This window comes from Somniosus microcephalus, chromosome 8 (assembly GCF_052327205.1).
Source record: "Somniosus microcephalus isolate GS21.2 chromosome 8, FLI_Smic_1.0, whole genome shotgun sequence".
Taxonomy (NCBI): Eukaryota; Metazoa; Chordata; class Chondrichthyes; order Squaliformes; family Somniosidae; genus Somniosus; species Somniosus microcephalus.
In genome coordinates, this window is record NC_140994.1 from 196,437,033 (window position 1) to 196,450,065 (window position 13,033).

Consider the following 13,033-nt stretch of genomic DNA (forward strand, 5'->3'; position numbering starts at 1 on the left):
TCACAGCCAATGAATTACCTTTTGAAGTGTAGTCACTGTTTTAACGTAGGGAAACACGTAACCAATTTGTGAACAGCAAGGTCTCACAAATAGCAATGAGCAAAAGACCAGATAATCTGCTTTAGTGATGTTGGTCGAGGGATAAATCTTGGCCAGGATACCTCCCCTGATTTTCTTTGAATAGTGCCATGGGGTCTTTTACCTGAGAGGGCAGATGGGGCCTCAGTTTAAAGTGTCAGGTAAAAGCTGCCAGCTCTGAAAGTGCAGCGCTCCCTCACAACTGCACTGGAGTGTCGGCCTAGATTATTTGCTCATTTCTGGAATGGGCCTTAAACCCACAACTTTCTGCTTCAAAGGCAAGCGTGCTACCACTGAGGCAAGGCTGACACCTTCAAATGATCCATGACTTTTGCAAATGTAACCCCACTATTTAAGAAAGGAGGGAGAGAGAAAACGGGGAACTACAGACCAGTTAGCCTGACATCAGTAGTAGGGAGAATGCTAGAATCTATTGTTAAGGACGTGGTAACAGGGCACTTAGAAAATAATAATAGGATTGGGCAGAGTCAACACGGATTTATGAAAGGGAAATCATGTTTGACAAATCTGTTCGAGTTTTTTGAGGTTGTAACTAACAGAATAGATATGGGGAAACCAGTGGATGTGGTGTATTTGGATTTTCAGAAGGCATTCGATAAGGTGCCACACAAGAGGTTATTAAACAAAATTAGGGCTCATGGGATTGGGTGTAATATACTAGCATGGATTGAGGATTGGTTAACGGACAGAAAACAGAGTAGGAATAAACGTGTAATTTTCGGGTTGGCAGGCTGTAACTAGCGGGGTACTGGAAGGATCAGTGCTTGGGCCTCAGCTATTCACAATCTACATCAATGATTTGGAGGAAGGGACCAAATGTAATATATCCAAGTTTGCTGATGATACAAAGCTGGGTGGGGATGTAAGTTGTGAGGAGGATGCAAAGAGGCTTCAAGGGGATATAGTCAGACTAAGTGAGTGGGCAAGTACATGGCAAATGGAATATAATGTGGAGAAATGTGAAGTTATTCACTTTGGTAGGAAAAATAGAAAAGCAGAGTATTTTTTAAAATGGTGAGAGATTGGGAAATGTTGGTGTTCAGAGGGACCTGGGTGTCCTTGTACACGAATCACTAAAAGTTAACATGCAGATACAGCAAGCAATTAGGAAAGCAAATGGTATGTTGGCCTTTATTACAAGAGGATTTGAGTATAAGAGTAAAGACGTCTTACTGCAATTATATAGGGCCCCGGTGAGACCACACCTGGAGTATTGTGTACAGTTTTAGTCTCCTTACCTAAGGAAGGATATACTTGCCATAGAGGGATTGCAACAAAGGTTCATCAGACTGGTTCCTGGGATGGGGGGATTGTCCTATGAGGAGAGATTGAATAGACTAGGCCTACATTCTCTAGAGTTTAGAAGAATGAGAGGTGATCTCATTGAAACATACAAAATTCTTACAGGGCTTGACAGGGTAGATGCAGGGAGGATGTTTTCCCTGGCTGGGGAGTCCAGAACCAGGGGTCACAGTCTCAGAATAAGGGGTTGGCCATTTAGGACTGAGATGAGGAGAAATTTCTTCACTCAGAAGGTGGTGAATCTTTGGAATTCTCTACCCCAGAGGGCTGTGGAGGCTCAGTCGTTGAGTATATTCAAGACAGAGATCGATAGATTTTTGAATATTAAGGGATCAAGGGATATGGGGATAGTTCAGGAAAGTGGAGATGAGGAAAAAGATCAACCATGATCTTATTGAATGGCGGAGTAGGCTCGAAGGGCCAGATGGCCTACTCCTGCTCCTATTTCTTATGTTCTGTCTCCCTGAGCAATCGACAAAAAGGTCTATCAAACATTTTTCAATGAAGACAGTGCTACTTTAATTGTATCCCTGACCCTGCCCCTTTAAGGTGAAGATGTTGCTCCACAAATTGTTTATTTCTGCCTATTCAAAATAAGTGGATTGATTTTGTTTTTTGAGAGTTATTCTGTGAATGTTGGTAACCATTTCCTGGATCGAGAATGTAAGAATTACCACAGTGAACTTTTCACTCCATTTTAACAGTTACATGCTGTTGGATTTGGGGAAAAAATGTCTCTGGAGATCAGTTCTACTCATGACCCATGTACGTCATTCACACTCAAAAGCAATCTTGTAGCACACTGACTCTGGTGGAATAGTCTGGCTGTCTTGTATTACTTAAACTGTAGTGTTTTATTACTGGTTCATTTGTTTTGCAGTCTTGAAAACTGTGTCTTTGCTTATGTAAGTAAATAGTGATATGGGAGTTAAAATTCCACTGAATGCCATTTTAGCTCATTGCTTGATGCACTTGTTTAAAATTCCTATTTTCATAAAGTCATAAAAATATTACACACCAGAATTTGAACACCATAATAAATAGCATACTAAGATCACAACACACAGTGCAAGTGTTATGAATGCTCTGACTTTTACATGATTAGAACTTTAGTTTGTGCTTTACAGATGGATTACAGGGGAATGGGAGCCATGCACCAGAACTTGTGGCAAATCCGGATATCAGATCCGTACTGTCCGGTGCGTCCAGCCACTCCATGATGGCACCAATCGCTCAGTACATAGCAAATACTGCAATGGGGATCGGCCTGAGACAAGAAAACCTTGTAATCGAGAGCTCTGCCCTGCACAATGGAGAATAGGACCTTGGTCACAGGTAAATTAAGGGATTTTGCTATTTCTTGTTTCTTCTTTAATAATACACCAGAAACTCACTGCCCCAAGGGTGTCTGGAGAATTGTTATGAACCTGTTCTCCTTGGTTTTGAGTACCACTTGCAAGTCACTCTGATTGTGGGTGGGCACTGAAATTGGTATAGACCAGCTGGCACAGTGTTGGTAGGAGCAAGATGGTCAACAATTCGGTAGGCTCATACCAGACACCACTGACCAAAGCAACCCTGTACTAGGCTCTCGGAATGAACTTTTTTAAAATTTGGGCTTTTTTTTTTAATTAGGGAGTGAATAGGCAGCAATCCCACGTTTTTGAGCCAATATTTCGCTGCTGACTGCACCCAATTGAATCCGGTTCCAGACCAACTGTGGCCCCAAAGCCGGTATTGGCGGTGATAGTTTTCACTCTGTGCTGTTTTCAGTAGTGTACGTACATTCTTAGCAGAACTTGTTAACCAGCAAGAAATCCAGGCTAATTTAATTAACCACTGGTTGCAGTCTCGCCAGCAAGTTCCAGTCTGGTGCTGAGCTCATCCCCATTCTGCTGCTGTTTATGTCCTATCTGCATAGTGTAGTTTTAGACATCGCACTTTATTAGAAATGTCCGGTCAAGCTCATTATTGTTTATCTGTCAATATACGACTTGCACCTGCTCAGGTTTTTCTAATATCTCCTTATATGGCAGTAATCATGTATAAATGTTATTGGATTATGGTTTTCCTGTTTTCTTTCACAAATGAGCAATTTGTTGTTTTTGCTAGTGTTCTGTAACCTGTAGAAACGGAACGCAGGAGAGACAGGCCTTGTGCCGAACAAGGGACAATATGATTGGCCACTGTAATGAAGGAAAGCCAGACACCATCCGGATATGTAGAATGCCGTCATGTCACAGTAAGTCACTCAGATAACAGCACTGTCCTGCATTCAAGTTACAGTGATCATTTGGTGATTAATATTCACCTTCAAAAGAATATAGAATAATTTTCTGCTAGTAATAAGGGTAAATTCCACACACCTGCACTCTCAATGGGGATCCGTGTTCACAGGGAGCATCAGTCAGAGAATCCAGGCTGTAATGTTTCAGCCTATTTCTGATCCATGCTTCCTTCAATCTGGGAGTAGGGGATCAGGGAATTTACTTTATATCTTATACCATCAAAGTTACAGAGTTAAAATTTTTCCATAATTAAAAAAAATAGAATGCAACAAGAACTATATGATTAAAAATATTGTTGCGCCTACACATATTGCAGAATCCAGAGATTTCTCCCTAATCAAAAGAGTTAATGTTTTTTCTGTTTACTTTGCATTTAAAGTGAAAATAAGTAATGCTACTGTGATTACTTACTGAAATGAGGAGGAATTTCTTCTCTGAGGGTTGTGAATCTTTGGAATTCTCTTCCCCAGAGAGCTGTGGAGGCTGAGTCATTGAATATATTTAAGGCGGAGATAGACAGATTTTTGAACGATAAGGGAGTCAAGGGTTATGGGGAACGGGCAGGGAAGTGGAGTTGAGGCCAAGATCAGATTAGCTATGATCTTATTGAATGGCGGAGCAGGCTCGAGGGGCCAAATGATCTACTCCTGCTCCTACGTCTTATGTTATTAACAACTACTTAAATGGTGAAGTCAAACAAGCGCAGAGTTTTACTTCATTAGTTCTATTTTGTATTTTGTTTCTGATCTATATGTTCCATTCCTTCTAGAAAACTCTTCTCAGCAAACATCACTCACTTCCTCCAAAGGAAAGTCTTTAATCCAATGGCTCTCACGTCCAGATCCAGAATATCCTATTCAGAAAGTTTCGACAAGTAAATCCCATTATAACTCTGATCCTGGCTTTAAATGCATGCAGTTTCTCACTTGGATTTTACCCTTCTCTGTGTCCTTTTCTCTTCATAGTGCATTTCTCTGATTAGCAACTGCATCATGGTTCTAATTCTTCTACTGGGCCCTGGTGCACAGCCTGTCTCTTCTCTAGAGCTTGTGCAGCACTAGTGGTGGAGGTCCAAAGGGATGACTTCACACTTCGATGGAGGATTTCCACAGTACGTTGCAGGCCTCTGAATGGGAGCTGTCTCCGGCTTGCTTACTGTTTGATTTGCTTGAAAACAGGCTCTAATGAAACACTGTCTCAGTTTGACAGAAACTGAGAAATTTATTGTGAATGTGATCACATCACAATAACAACATTTCCTCGTGCTAATATTTCTTCCTCTCTAAACCTCTTATACTTTATTTTAGAATTTCCTAGAGTAGTTTGTGCTATGACCTAAATGAATAGTAGCTACAGTAATTTCCTTCCTCTCTCGCATTTATTGCTTTCTGAGATAGGTTTCTACTGCTTGACATTGTGCTGTTGCATTTCACAGTGCAGAGTGAGGATTAATGGCTCGTGCTCTATTTATACGTAGCAGGTGCATGGTTTCATTTTCATCTGTTGCATGTTCGATGATTTAGTTATTTTGCGTGAGTGGGAGTCTGCTTGTGTGTGTGTGTTAATTGGCTAAGGTCGTCAGTCGCCTATGTTTGACTGAGCTAAATTACAATACAGTACCTCGTAAAGTTTCTTTTGTTTAGAAAAATGCCTTATCTAAGGATGAATGTAATAGCTTTTGTTACTACTACAGGAAATATAATAAGAAACGTCATATGTACTGAGCCCATCTTTACTAATACACTGCAACAATAATCACAGCCATGTCTGGCTGTTGATGCAAACAGTTACCAATGCTAGGAATGTAGAAAATGTTCTGCAAGATTGAAAGTTAAAAATGCAACACTTTAAGTATTATATTTTGGAAAATAAATGTTAAAACAAAGTTACTGAAAACATGGGCCTAGAAACAATGCAATTATTTTGTTTGGGAGGGAAAAGTGAAAAGCACTTTGACCATGTCATTGTCATGTGATCACATAACCAGCTTTTGTTGTGAGTATTTCAGTGGAAGTTTTAGGATGTGTGATAAATCTTATAAACAAGGAGAACTGATGAGCCACAACTATTGTACTGAAAGTGTTATTATGTGACATAATTGGTGTTTGTACAGATGTGCTCGACTGTTAATTCTGTTACTTTAAAGTCAGAAAGTTTTAAATAGATTAACCATGTTCAATGGCTACAGACAGTGCAATATGGTACTCAGTGATGTGCACTACATCTGTACGCACTTTGGTTTATCAGGGATAATTTATTGATATTTAGTAAACATTTAATATAACTGTGAGGATGTGCCATTTTAGTTTCTATCGTTCACTTCTAGATTTTTTTGTAAGATTGGTGACAATGTTTACCAAGGTAACTGTGATCTTGTACATTCAGATGCTTTTTCTTACCAGTGGGGATCTGGGGACTTGTGTTCCTCCAGTTTGTCATTAGTTTCTGCAAATAAATGAAAACCTATGTCAAGAAATAAAACGTTGTCTATTTTTCAATTTTTTTTGTAAAAGAAGGAAAAGCACCAGCCAGACACGAGAAAATTCCAGTATTTTTGCCCTTACTTCCTTTCGTTCTGACTTTCTATGTTGAACGACCTTACACTAGTGCTTGAAACAGTTATTCTAACATTGTAGATGAATATCAATGGGACTTATTAAATAAAAAGGCCCCAGTAGTACCACTTAGAGTTAATTTCTAGGAATTACAGAAAAGATCCTAACACATACATTCTGGATTTTTAAGGCATTTTTCTAAGCAAATGGTAGCTGTTCTGTTCTGTTTGGCCTCTGAGGAAACAGGTCACAAAATATTTGTGAATAAAGCCTACAGTTTTCACTTTGTACAACCTAGGAGAAATGGGTATAAGAATCTAGAAGAAAAATATCCATCTCAAAGAAACTATGCCATGACTGACTGAAGCAGCTCAACAAGCTGTAACCAATGGATGCAGACAGTTTCAGGTCATCTTGAGAGAAGATCAAATCTCAAGTGAATTCAGTGAATCAATTGTAAAAAGAAATATCTTTTACAATTTATTTGGTAAAAATGCAAGCAAAATCTACGGATCAGCTAAGACATATGATTGCAAAACATTAACATGCATTTAAACAGTTATAATATGGATAACTAGAAGACAATTTTAATCTACTTTCTTGTTTAATGTAACTCATTTGTCCTACTATTAAGACATCTAACTGCTAAAAAAAATTAATAAAACATGTGAAACAGCTGTTGCACGAATCAGCTACAAAAATTTAAACCTGTTAAATGATGATTTTATATTCTTTACAGTTCTAATTTTCTTTTCATCTTAATATCTTCGCAGAAGCAATTTGTCATGGGGACAAGTCAATCTTCTGCCGTATGGATGTACTTTCCCGGTATTGCTCTATTCCTGGCTACTACAACCTCTGTTGCAAGTACTGCAATTCACTGTCTCAACAGTTTATAAACAAGACCAATGACTCCAAATCCCTGAAGCGTGTTAAACCAACAATACTACCTGAGACCAAAAAGAAGCCGAGGCTTGTTACCTCTCACCAAGTAAATGCAACACAAGACAATGCTGAGAAAAATGCAGTTGGGCAGACGTACAAGAGAGAAAATGATAACAGTAAAATACCACAACATAAAATGATAACTCCAAGACGGCCGAATATAGTGAGCAACCACAGACTCCAGTTTCTGCTCGACCAGAAAAGAAAAGCAATGCTGAACGATTCCTCAGACAAAAAAGTTTCATCTGTAAAGGACAACCGTTTACCTCATGCAGAGATATGAGTATGGATCAGTTGTCAACGGACAACAAAAGAAAAATGTTATAAAGTGCTTCACTCACTATATGACAAAAACTGGACTGGAAATGAATCGCAGACTTTAATTTAGCAGTGTTAATACATTTATAAAGCAAACACTTCTAACTTTAGTAATCTGCCTTGTAAAAAGTCAGCATGGAGCATATGTCTCACAGCTTTGCCAGGCTTCTCTCAGACACACACACACACCTTGATAGTGAATGGTTTTGTTTTACCAGCTGAGGCTTCCCTCTGCTGACTTCCTCTTCGTAGCTCAATGCTGCACTATATTGTACTTAACATAGCATATTTGCACCAAAATCATTTTTTTGTAAATGGCAGTAAACTTCCTGGAAGAATGGTGCTGAACATTCCCATTATACCTAAGTACTGTATTAATGGCACATAAGATTCAATCCTCCTAGGGCCTTATTGTACCAAGCAGGGACATAGTCTCCTCAGGGTCTAATTCAGCTCCTGACTGTAAGATTATGTAAAAAAAAGTTACTTGTGGTATTGTATACAGATAAACATTGCCAGCATATATGCAGGGTTTGCTATTGGTGATGCGTTCTTAGAAATTCTTAAATTGCAGAATATATGGTGCTGAATTTCCTATAAACATTCCTCAATCCGAACAAATTGTAGATCATGTAAAATCTGTAAAAAAAATATATATTTCTTACGTTTACACATGGATGGAACCACAGAATAGCTAATTTGCACTATTTTCTACAAAATAGCATTATTACAAAACTGTTCTTTTTGATACCAAAGACTATTCCTATAATCTTTAAGGGACTAAAGGAATTCCTGTAGCAAACTATAGCATTTAGCATGAAAGATGGTGACTGGAAGGCAAGTCCATTGTGATGGTTATAATTAGCGTGTTTTTATACAACATTAAAACTTCGTATTTGAAACTGCCCGAAAATATCTTCATGGCAGATTTACATTTTCTGCCATCACATTTGGCTTCACAGAGCTGATAGTATGGTAACCACTTAATCTATTCTAACATTTTGAAAGGAAACTAAACTCCAGTACTCATTACAGTATTCATTTTACATCTTTTATAAATTACTGTGAACGTTTCTCATGGCTGTGGTCAGAACACTTTTCTCACCTGTTTAGGTCACCTGGTTAGCTGTTCCTTCCATAAGTTACATGCCCTGTAAAATCTGTCCTGGTCTGTCACATCTTCGTGATGTTTTCACCTCCTCTAAATTCAGGGCAACAAGTTTCATAACAAAATGGTAATTATAATATAAGGAAGCAGCAAATCACATAATCACAAACTCCTCATTCCTGTGTTAAACACATATTATTTTAATAAGAATTATGTCATGTGTAGATTTACAGGAATTGTGACCATGTGGATACTACATTTAACTATCATTCTTATATAAACAAATGTCATAGCAGAATAAAAATGGTGAATGCAGGTCAGTCAGTATTTGAAAAGAGAAAGCTTAAGTTAATGACCCAAATTTCCCAGGAACCTTGCCTGCTGCCAGCGTGTATTGGGAAATCATGGGCACCCTGTCAGGGATTTTATGATATGGACGTGGTGGGCAAGGGTCTCAAAAAATTTGGGCCAGTGATTCAGATGGAACCCTACATCAGAACATGAGTCCCACTTGAAACATAAACCTATTTTTGTCTTTCAGATACTGATTGATTTGTGCATTTACAGCATGATATGCTTGTGCCAGATGTAGTCTTTAGTGCTTTTCTATAGTACAAAACAGCATGAATGTCAGATTACCCCAGAAAAACAGAAACTCCTCACAATTCAGCGCTAAACTACAGGCAGGATCTAAAACTGAAAGCAATCCTCATCACTCACTCACTAAAATTCATTTCTCTAATCAAGTGCTGCTTTCAGTTTCACAAAATACTGATTCTGACTAGTTTACAGATTACATATTGTGTAATATTTGTCTTAACCCTACTCTAGGTTAGTTACTCCCAACTGAAAACAGGTGTGACAAATTGTGTGCTTCACTTTGTTAAAAGTCAATTATTCTGTTACATACTGAATGCAGACATTGTACTTTAAAATGTAAAAGTGGTTTATAAGTTGTGATCCAATGCTTTTATCTTGCTTCATGGCATATGTTAATTTTCTTCATTAAGTAGTAGCTCTACTGGCCTTATCACTGTATGTATGAATAACATCACCTGCACCAATTACACTTGCAATTACTACAGCAGCTCCACGGAAGAGTCTCTTTTGTACATTATTTGTATATAAGAGTTAGAAGCTTTATTTTTAATATTTATTAAACTTGGAACGTTTGCGGCATTTTGCTCCTTTTGTCTCAGAGCTGTAACTGATTTGTGAATGTTCCTTCTCGATGTTACAGTGTCTGTCATTTATTTGGTATTTCATTATAGACAGCATCTTGATTATCGGAGTTTCTTGGGATTGAAGAACACGCAGCGACTGGTGTATGATCTAAGAAAATCGTGCAGGTGAGTACGAGAAATGTTTCCTTCAAAATAAAAGTAGCTGGTTTGCTACAGGAAGTGTAGTATAAATCACACCATTTATCCATTTTGAACAGGGAGATGAGGAGAGGCTTTATAAAATGACAATAAGTAACTGAAGTACTTTGGGTTGATTAGTAAAGATGGTGCAGTCTCCTGTGATACCCTGTGTCACCAGGAGAAGTTGCTGAGCAGAGTCCGGCTGCTTCCCCAGATAGAGACTGTTCCTAATTTCAGGACTGGGCCATCATGTGTCATTAGGGGAAGGCAATGGGCAGAATCCACCTGCACCTCACAGGAACAGAGACAAAACTGGTGCCCAAGTCACACTGTCAGGTCTCATACACTTGCAGTTGGTCAGAGGGTGGGCAATAAAAAGAAAGACTTGCATTTCTATAGTGCCTTTCACGACCACCGGACGTCTCAAAGCGCTTTAATAGCCAATGAAGTAGAGTCACTGTTGTAATGTGGGAAACGCAGCAGCCAATTTGCGCACAGCAAGCTCCCACAAACAGCAATGTGATAATAACCAGATAATCTGTTTCAGTGATGTTGATTGAGGGATAAATATTGGCCAGGACACCAGAGATAATGCCACTGCTCTCCTTCGAAATAGTGCCATGGGATCTTTTCCGTCCACCTGAGAGAGCAGATGGGGCCACAGTTTAACGTCTCATCCGAAAGACGGCACCTCTGACAGTGCAGTACCCCCTCAGCACTGCATTGGAGTGTCAGCCTAGATTTTTGTGCTGAAGTTCCTGGAGTGGGACTTGAACCCACAACCTTCTGACTCAGAGGCAACAGCTGACACTGCTGTGTTGACTGTGATTGGCCGTATACTCAGTCAGGGAATGACCTGTGGTTTCTGATCAGGGGGACGGGGCCTGACTCAGGTGGGAAAATTGCTAAAGAATGGAGGGGTGGTGAAGTATATTAAGTTTCTGAATGTCAAGATCAAATAATAATGGAGCCCTGCTGGATGTGGTCAGCTAGGTTGCTCACAAACAGTGACTGCGTGCCAGACTTGCACAGCAGAGAGCTGATTGTACATTATTTTAATGGAATTAGGGAGGGACAAACTTTATGTGGAGGCATTCAGACAAAGGGTTGCACAAAGCAACTTTATTGAACATTTAGCAACCCAGTAATCCACTTGAATAAACTAATGTTCTCTAAATAAAAAGATATTGGACTTCAAGAACTATTGATTTATGGAGCCACCAGTAGCTTACGCAATAGTGTACTCAATACATACCAGTTCTATTTGATGCATAGGGGTGTTTTTCAGGTCATTCTTTAAGGAGTGTCCTGGAAACAAAGTGGAAGGTTGGCCTATAATTTGAAATATAACAAGGTGGACCTTTAGAATGTAGACATAATTATGGACACAAAATATGAACACATTGGAAAATAGAACAGGAATTAGCATTAACTAATCACACTGATAGTGACTTTTTAGTGCCCTGTTCAACCCAAAGTTGAGCTTCTGATCTCCTTTACAAAGTCCATCTACTTCCACCTCGCTAACATCGCCCGTCTCTGCTCCTTCCAAAGCCCATGCTGAAACCGTTTGTCACCTCCAGACTCAAATATTCCAATGCTCTCCTGGCCAGCTTCCCATCCTCTACCCTCTGTAAACTTCAGCTCATTCAAAACTTTGCTGCCCGTATCCTATTCTGCACCAAGTCCTACTCACCCATCACTCCTGTATTTGCTTCCCTACATTGGCTCCTGGTTTTCTGTCATAAGATTAAAATTCTCATCCTTGTGTTTAGATCCCCCTATGCCCCTCCGTACCTCTAACCTCCTCTAGCCCTACAACCGCCTCCCCCCACCTCCAGTGCGCCCCGTTTCTCTGACGCTGGCATTTATATAGCGCTTTTTACAACCTCAGGATGTCTCAAAGTGCTTTACTGCTAATGAAGTACTTTTTTTGAAGAGTAGTCACTGTTGTAATGTAGGAAACGCGGCAGCCAATTTCTGCACAGCAAGCTCCCACAAACAGCAATGTGATAATGATCAGATAATATGTTTTAATGATGTTGATGGAGGGCTAAATATTGGCCAGGACACTGGGGATAACTCCCCTGCTCTTCTTTGATATAGTGCTGTGGGATCTTTTACAACCACCTGAGAGAGTAGACGACACCTCGGTTTAACGTTTCATCCAAAAGACGACACCTCCAACAGTGCCAGCCTAGATTTTTGTGCTTAATTCTCTGGAGTGGGACTTGAACACCAAACCTTCTGACTGAGAGGTGAGATTTCTACCAACTGAGCCATGGCTGGTCCTGAAATTCCACAAGGATTCCCTTGGTCTTCAGCCGTAACTTTGGTAGGGGATCAATGGAACCTGCAGACAAATGCCATAAGCAGTGAAAACAGTTGTTTATGCTGGGATTCCGGGGATTCTATTGGTCGGTCACTGAAGTTACGGTGGGAAACCAGGAGTGCCCCTGTGGAATTTCAGGGTCATAATCTCTGAAAATCCTGTAACATTGCTTACACCAACTATAAACCACAGTTAGCAGTATAGTTCATCAGTAAACTGAGTAGTGGTGAGGGAAAGCACCAAGCTCAAACCGTCTACAAAAGACTGCTGATGATATCTGTGTTTACTGAAAGTTACAGTCTCCACCTTATGGACAGAAAAAGAACTGCAGTAGTTACCTCGTTCTAAAAGACTTCGGGCTAGAAATTCGTTACAGCCAAGAAATGGGCAGTGTCAGTAGAAAAGTTGGAGAACTAGCACCAGGCGCAAATGCTTTAGACTGCACGAAAATTTTGGCTCACTGCTCAATAAAATAATTGGAGCCCTAAATCAAGTCTAAAACCCAAGCTCATTGGCGTTAGACTTAAAAGGTGGACCAATATCGGGTGCAGGCTAATTGCAACTCATCATTTCCACAGGCTTTTTTCACTACTTAAAGGGGAGGTTTATTGATGCTGCAGCACCTCATTCTCAACATTGCTGGTTGTGCAGCTGCCTCAGCAAGCAGAAGCAGAACAAAGAGAAGGAGCTGGAGGACTGAACCAGGTGTGCTCATGGCAGGT

At 39.8% G+C, this 13,033-nt stretch overlaps 1 protein-coding gene and 1 long non-coding RNA gene across 4 annotated transcripts in view; one reads left to right on the plus strand and one right to left on the minus strand.

Moving 5' to 3' along the window:
• LOC147114009 (A disintegrin and metalloproteinase with thrombospondin motifs 2-like) overlaps positions 1-9,794 on the plus strand; it is a 413,260-nt gene extending 403,466 nt beyond the window's left edge. For 2 of the 3 annotated variants that reach the window (XM_085995519.1, XM_085995518.1), the window contains exons 19-22: positions 2,529-2,736; positions 3,514-3,643; positions 4,459-4,563; positions 7,018-9,794. In XM_085995519.1, the coding sequence (XP_085851645.1) occupies positions 2,529-2,736; positions 3,514-3,643; positions 4,459-4,563; positions 7,018-7,472 (898 nt within the window). In that variant the 3' untranslated portion in view covers positions 7,473-9,794. Of the gene's footprint in view, positions 1-2,528; positions 2,737-3,513; positions 3,644-4,458; positions 4,801-7,017 lie in introns of all 3 variants that reach the window. The other variant, XR_015079327.1, reaches the window with a different exon arrangement.
• The window catches only part of LOC147114010 (uncharacterized), a 134,997-nt gene that overhangs the window by 113,234 nt on the left and 8,730 nt on the right, over positions 1-13,033 (minus strand). Inside the window, exons 2-5 of the long non-coding RNA XR_015079328.1 lie at positions 11,235-11,311; positions 8,613-8,708; positions 6,089-6,134; positions 3,768-3,864 (exon numbers count right to left, since the gene is read on the minus strand). This is a non-coding gene — a long non-coding RNA (uncharacterized LOC147114010). The remainder of the gene's footprint in view (positions 1-3,767; positions 3,865-6,088; positions 6,135-8,612; positions 8,709-11,234; positions 11,312-13,033) is intronic.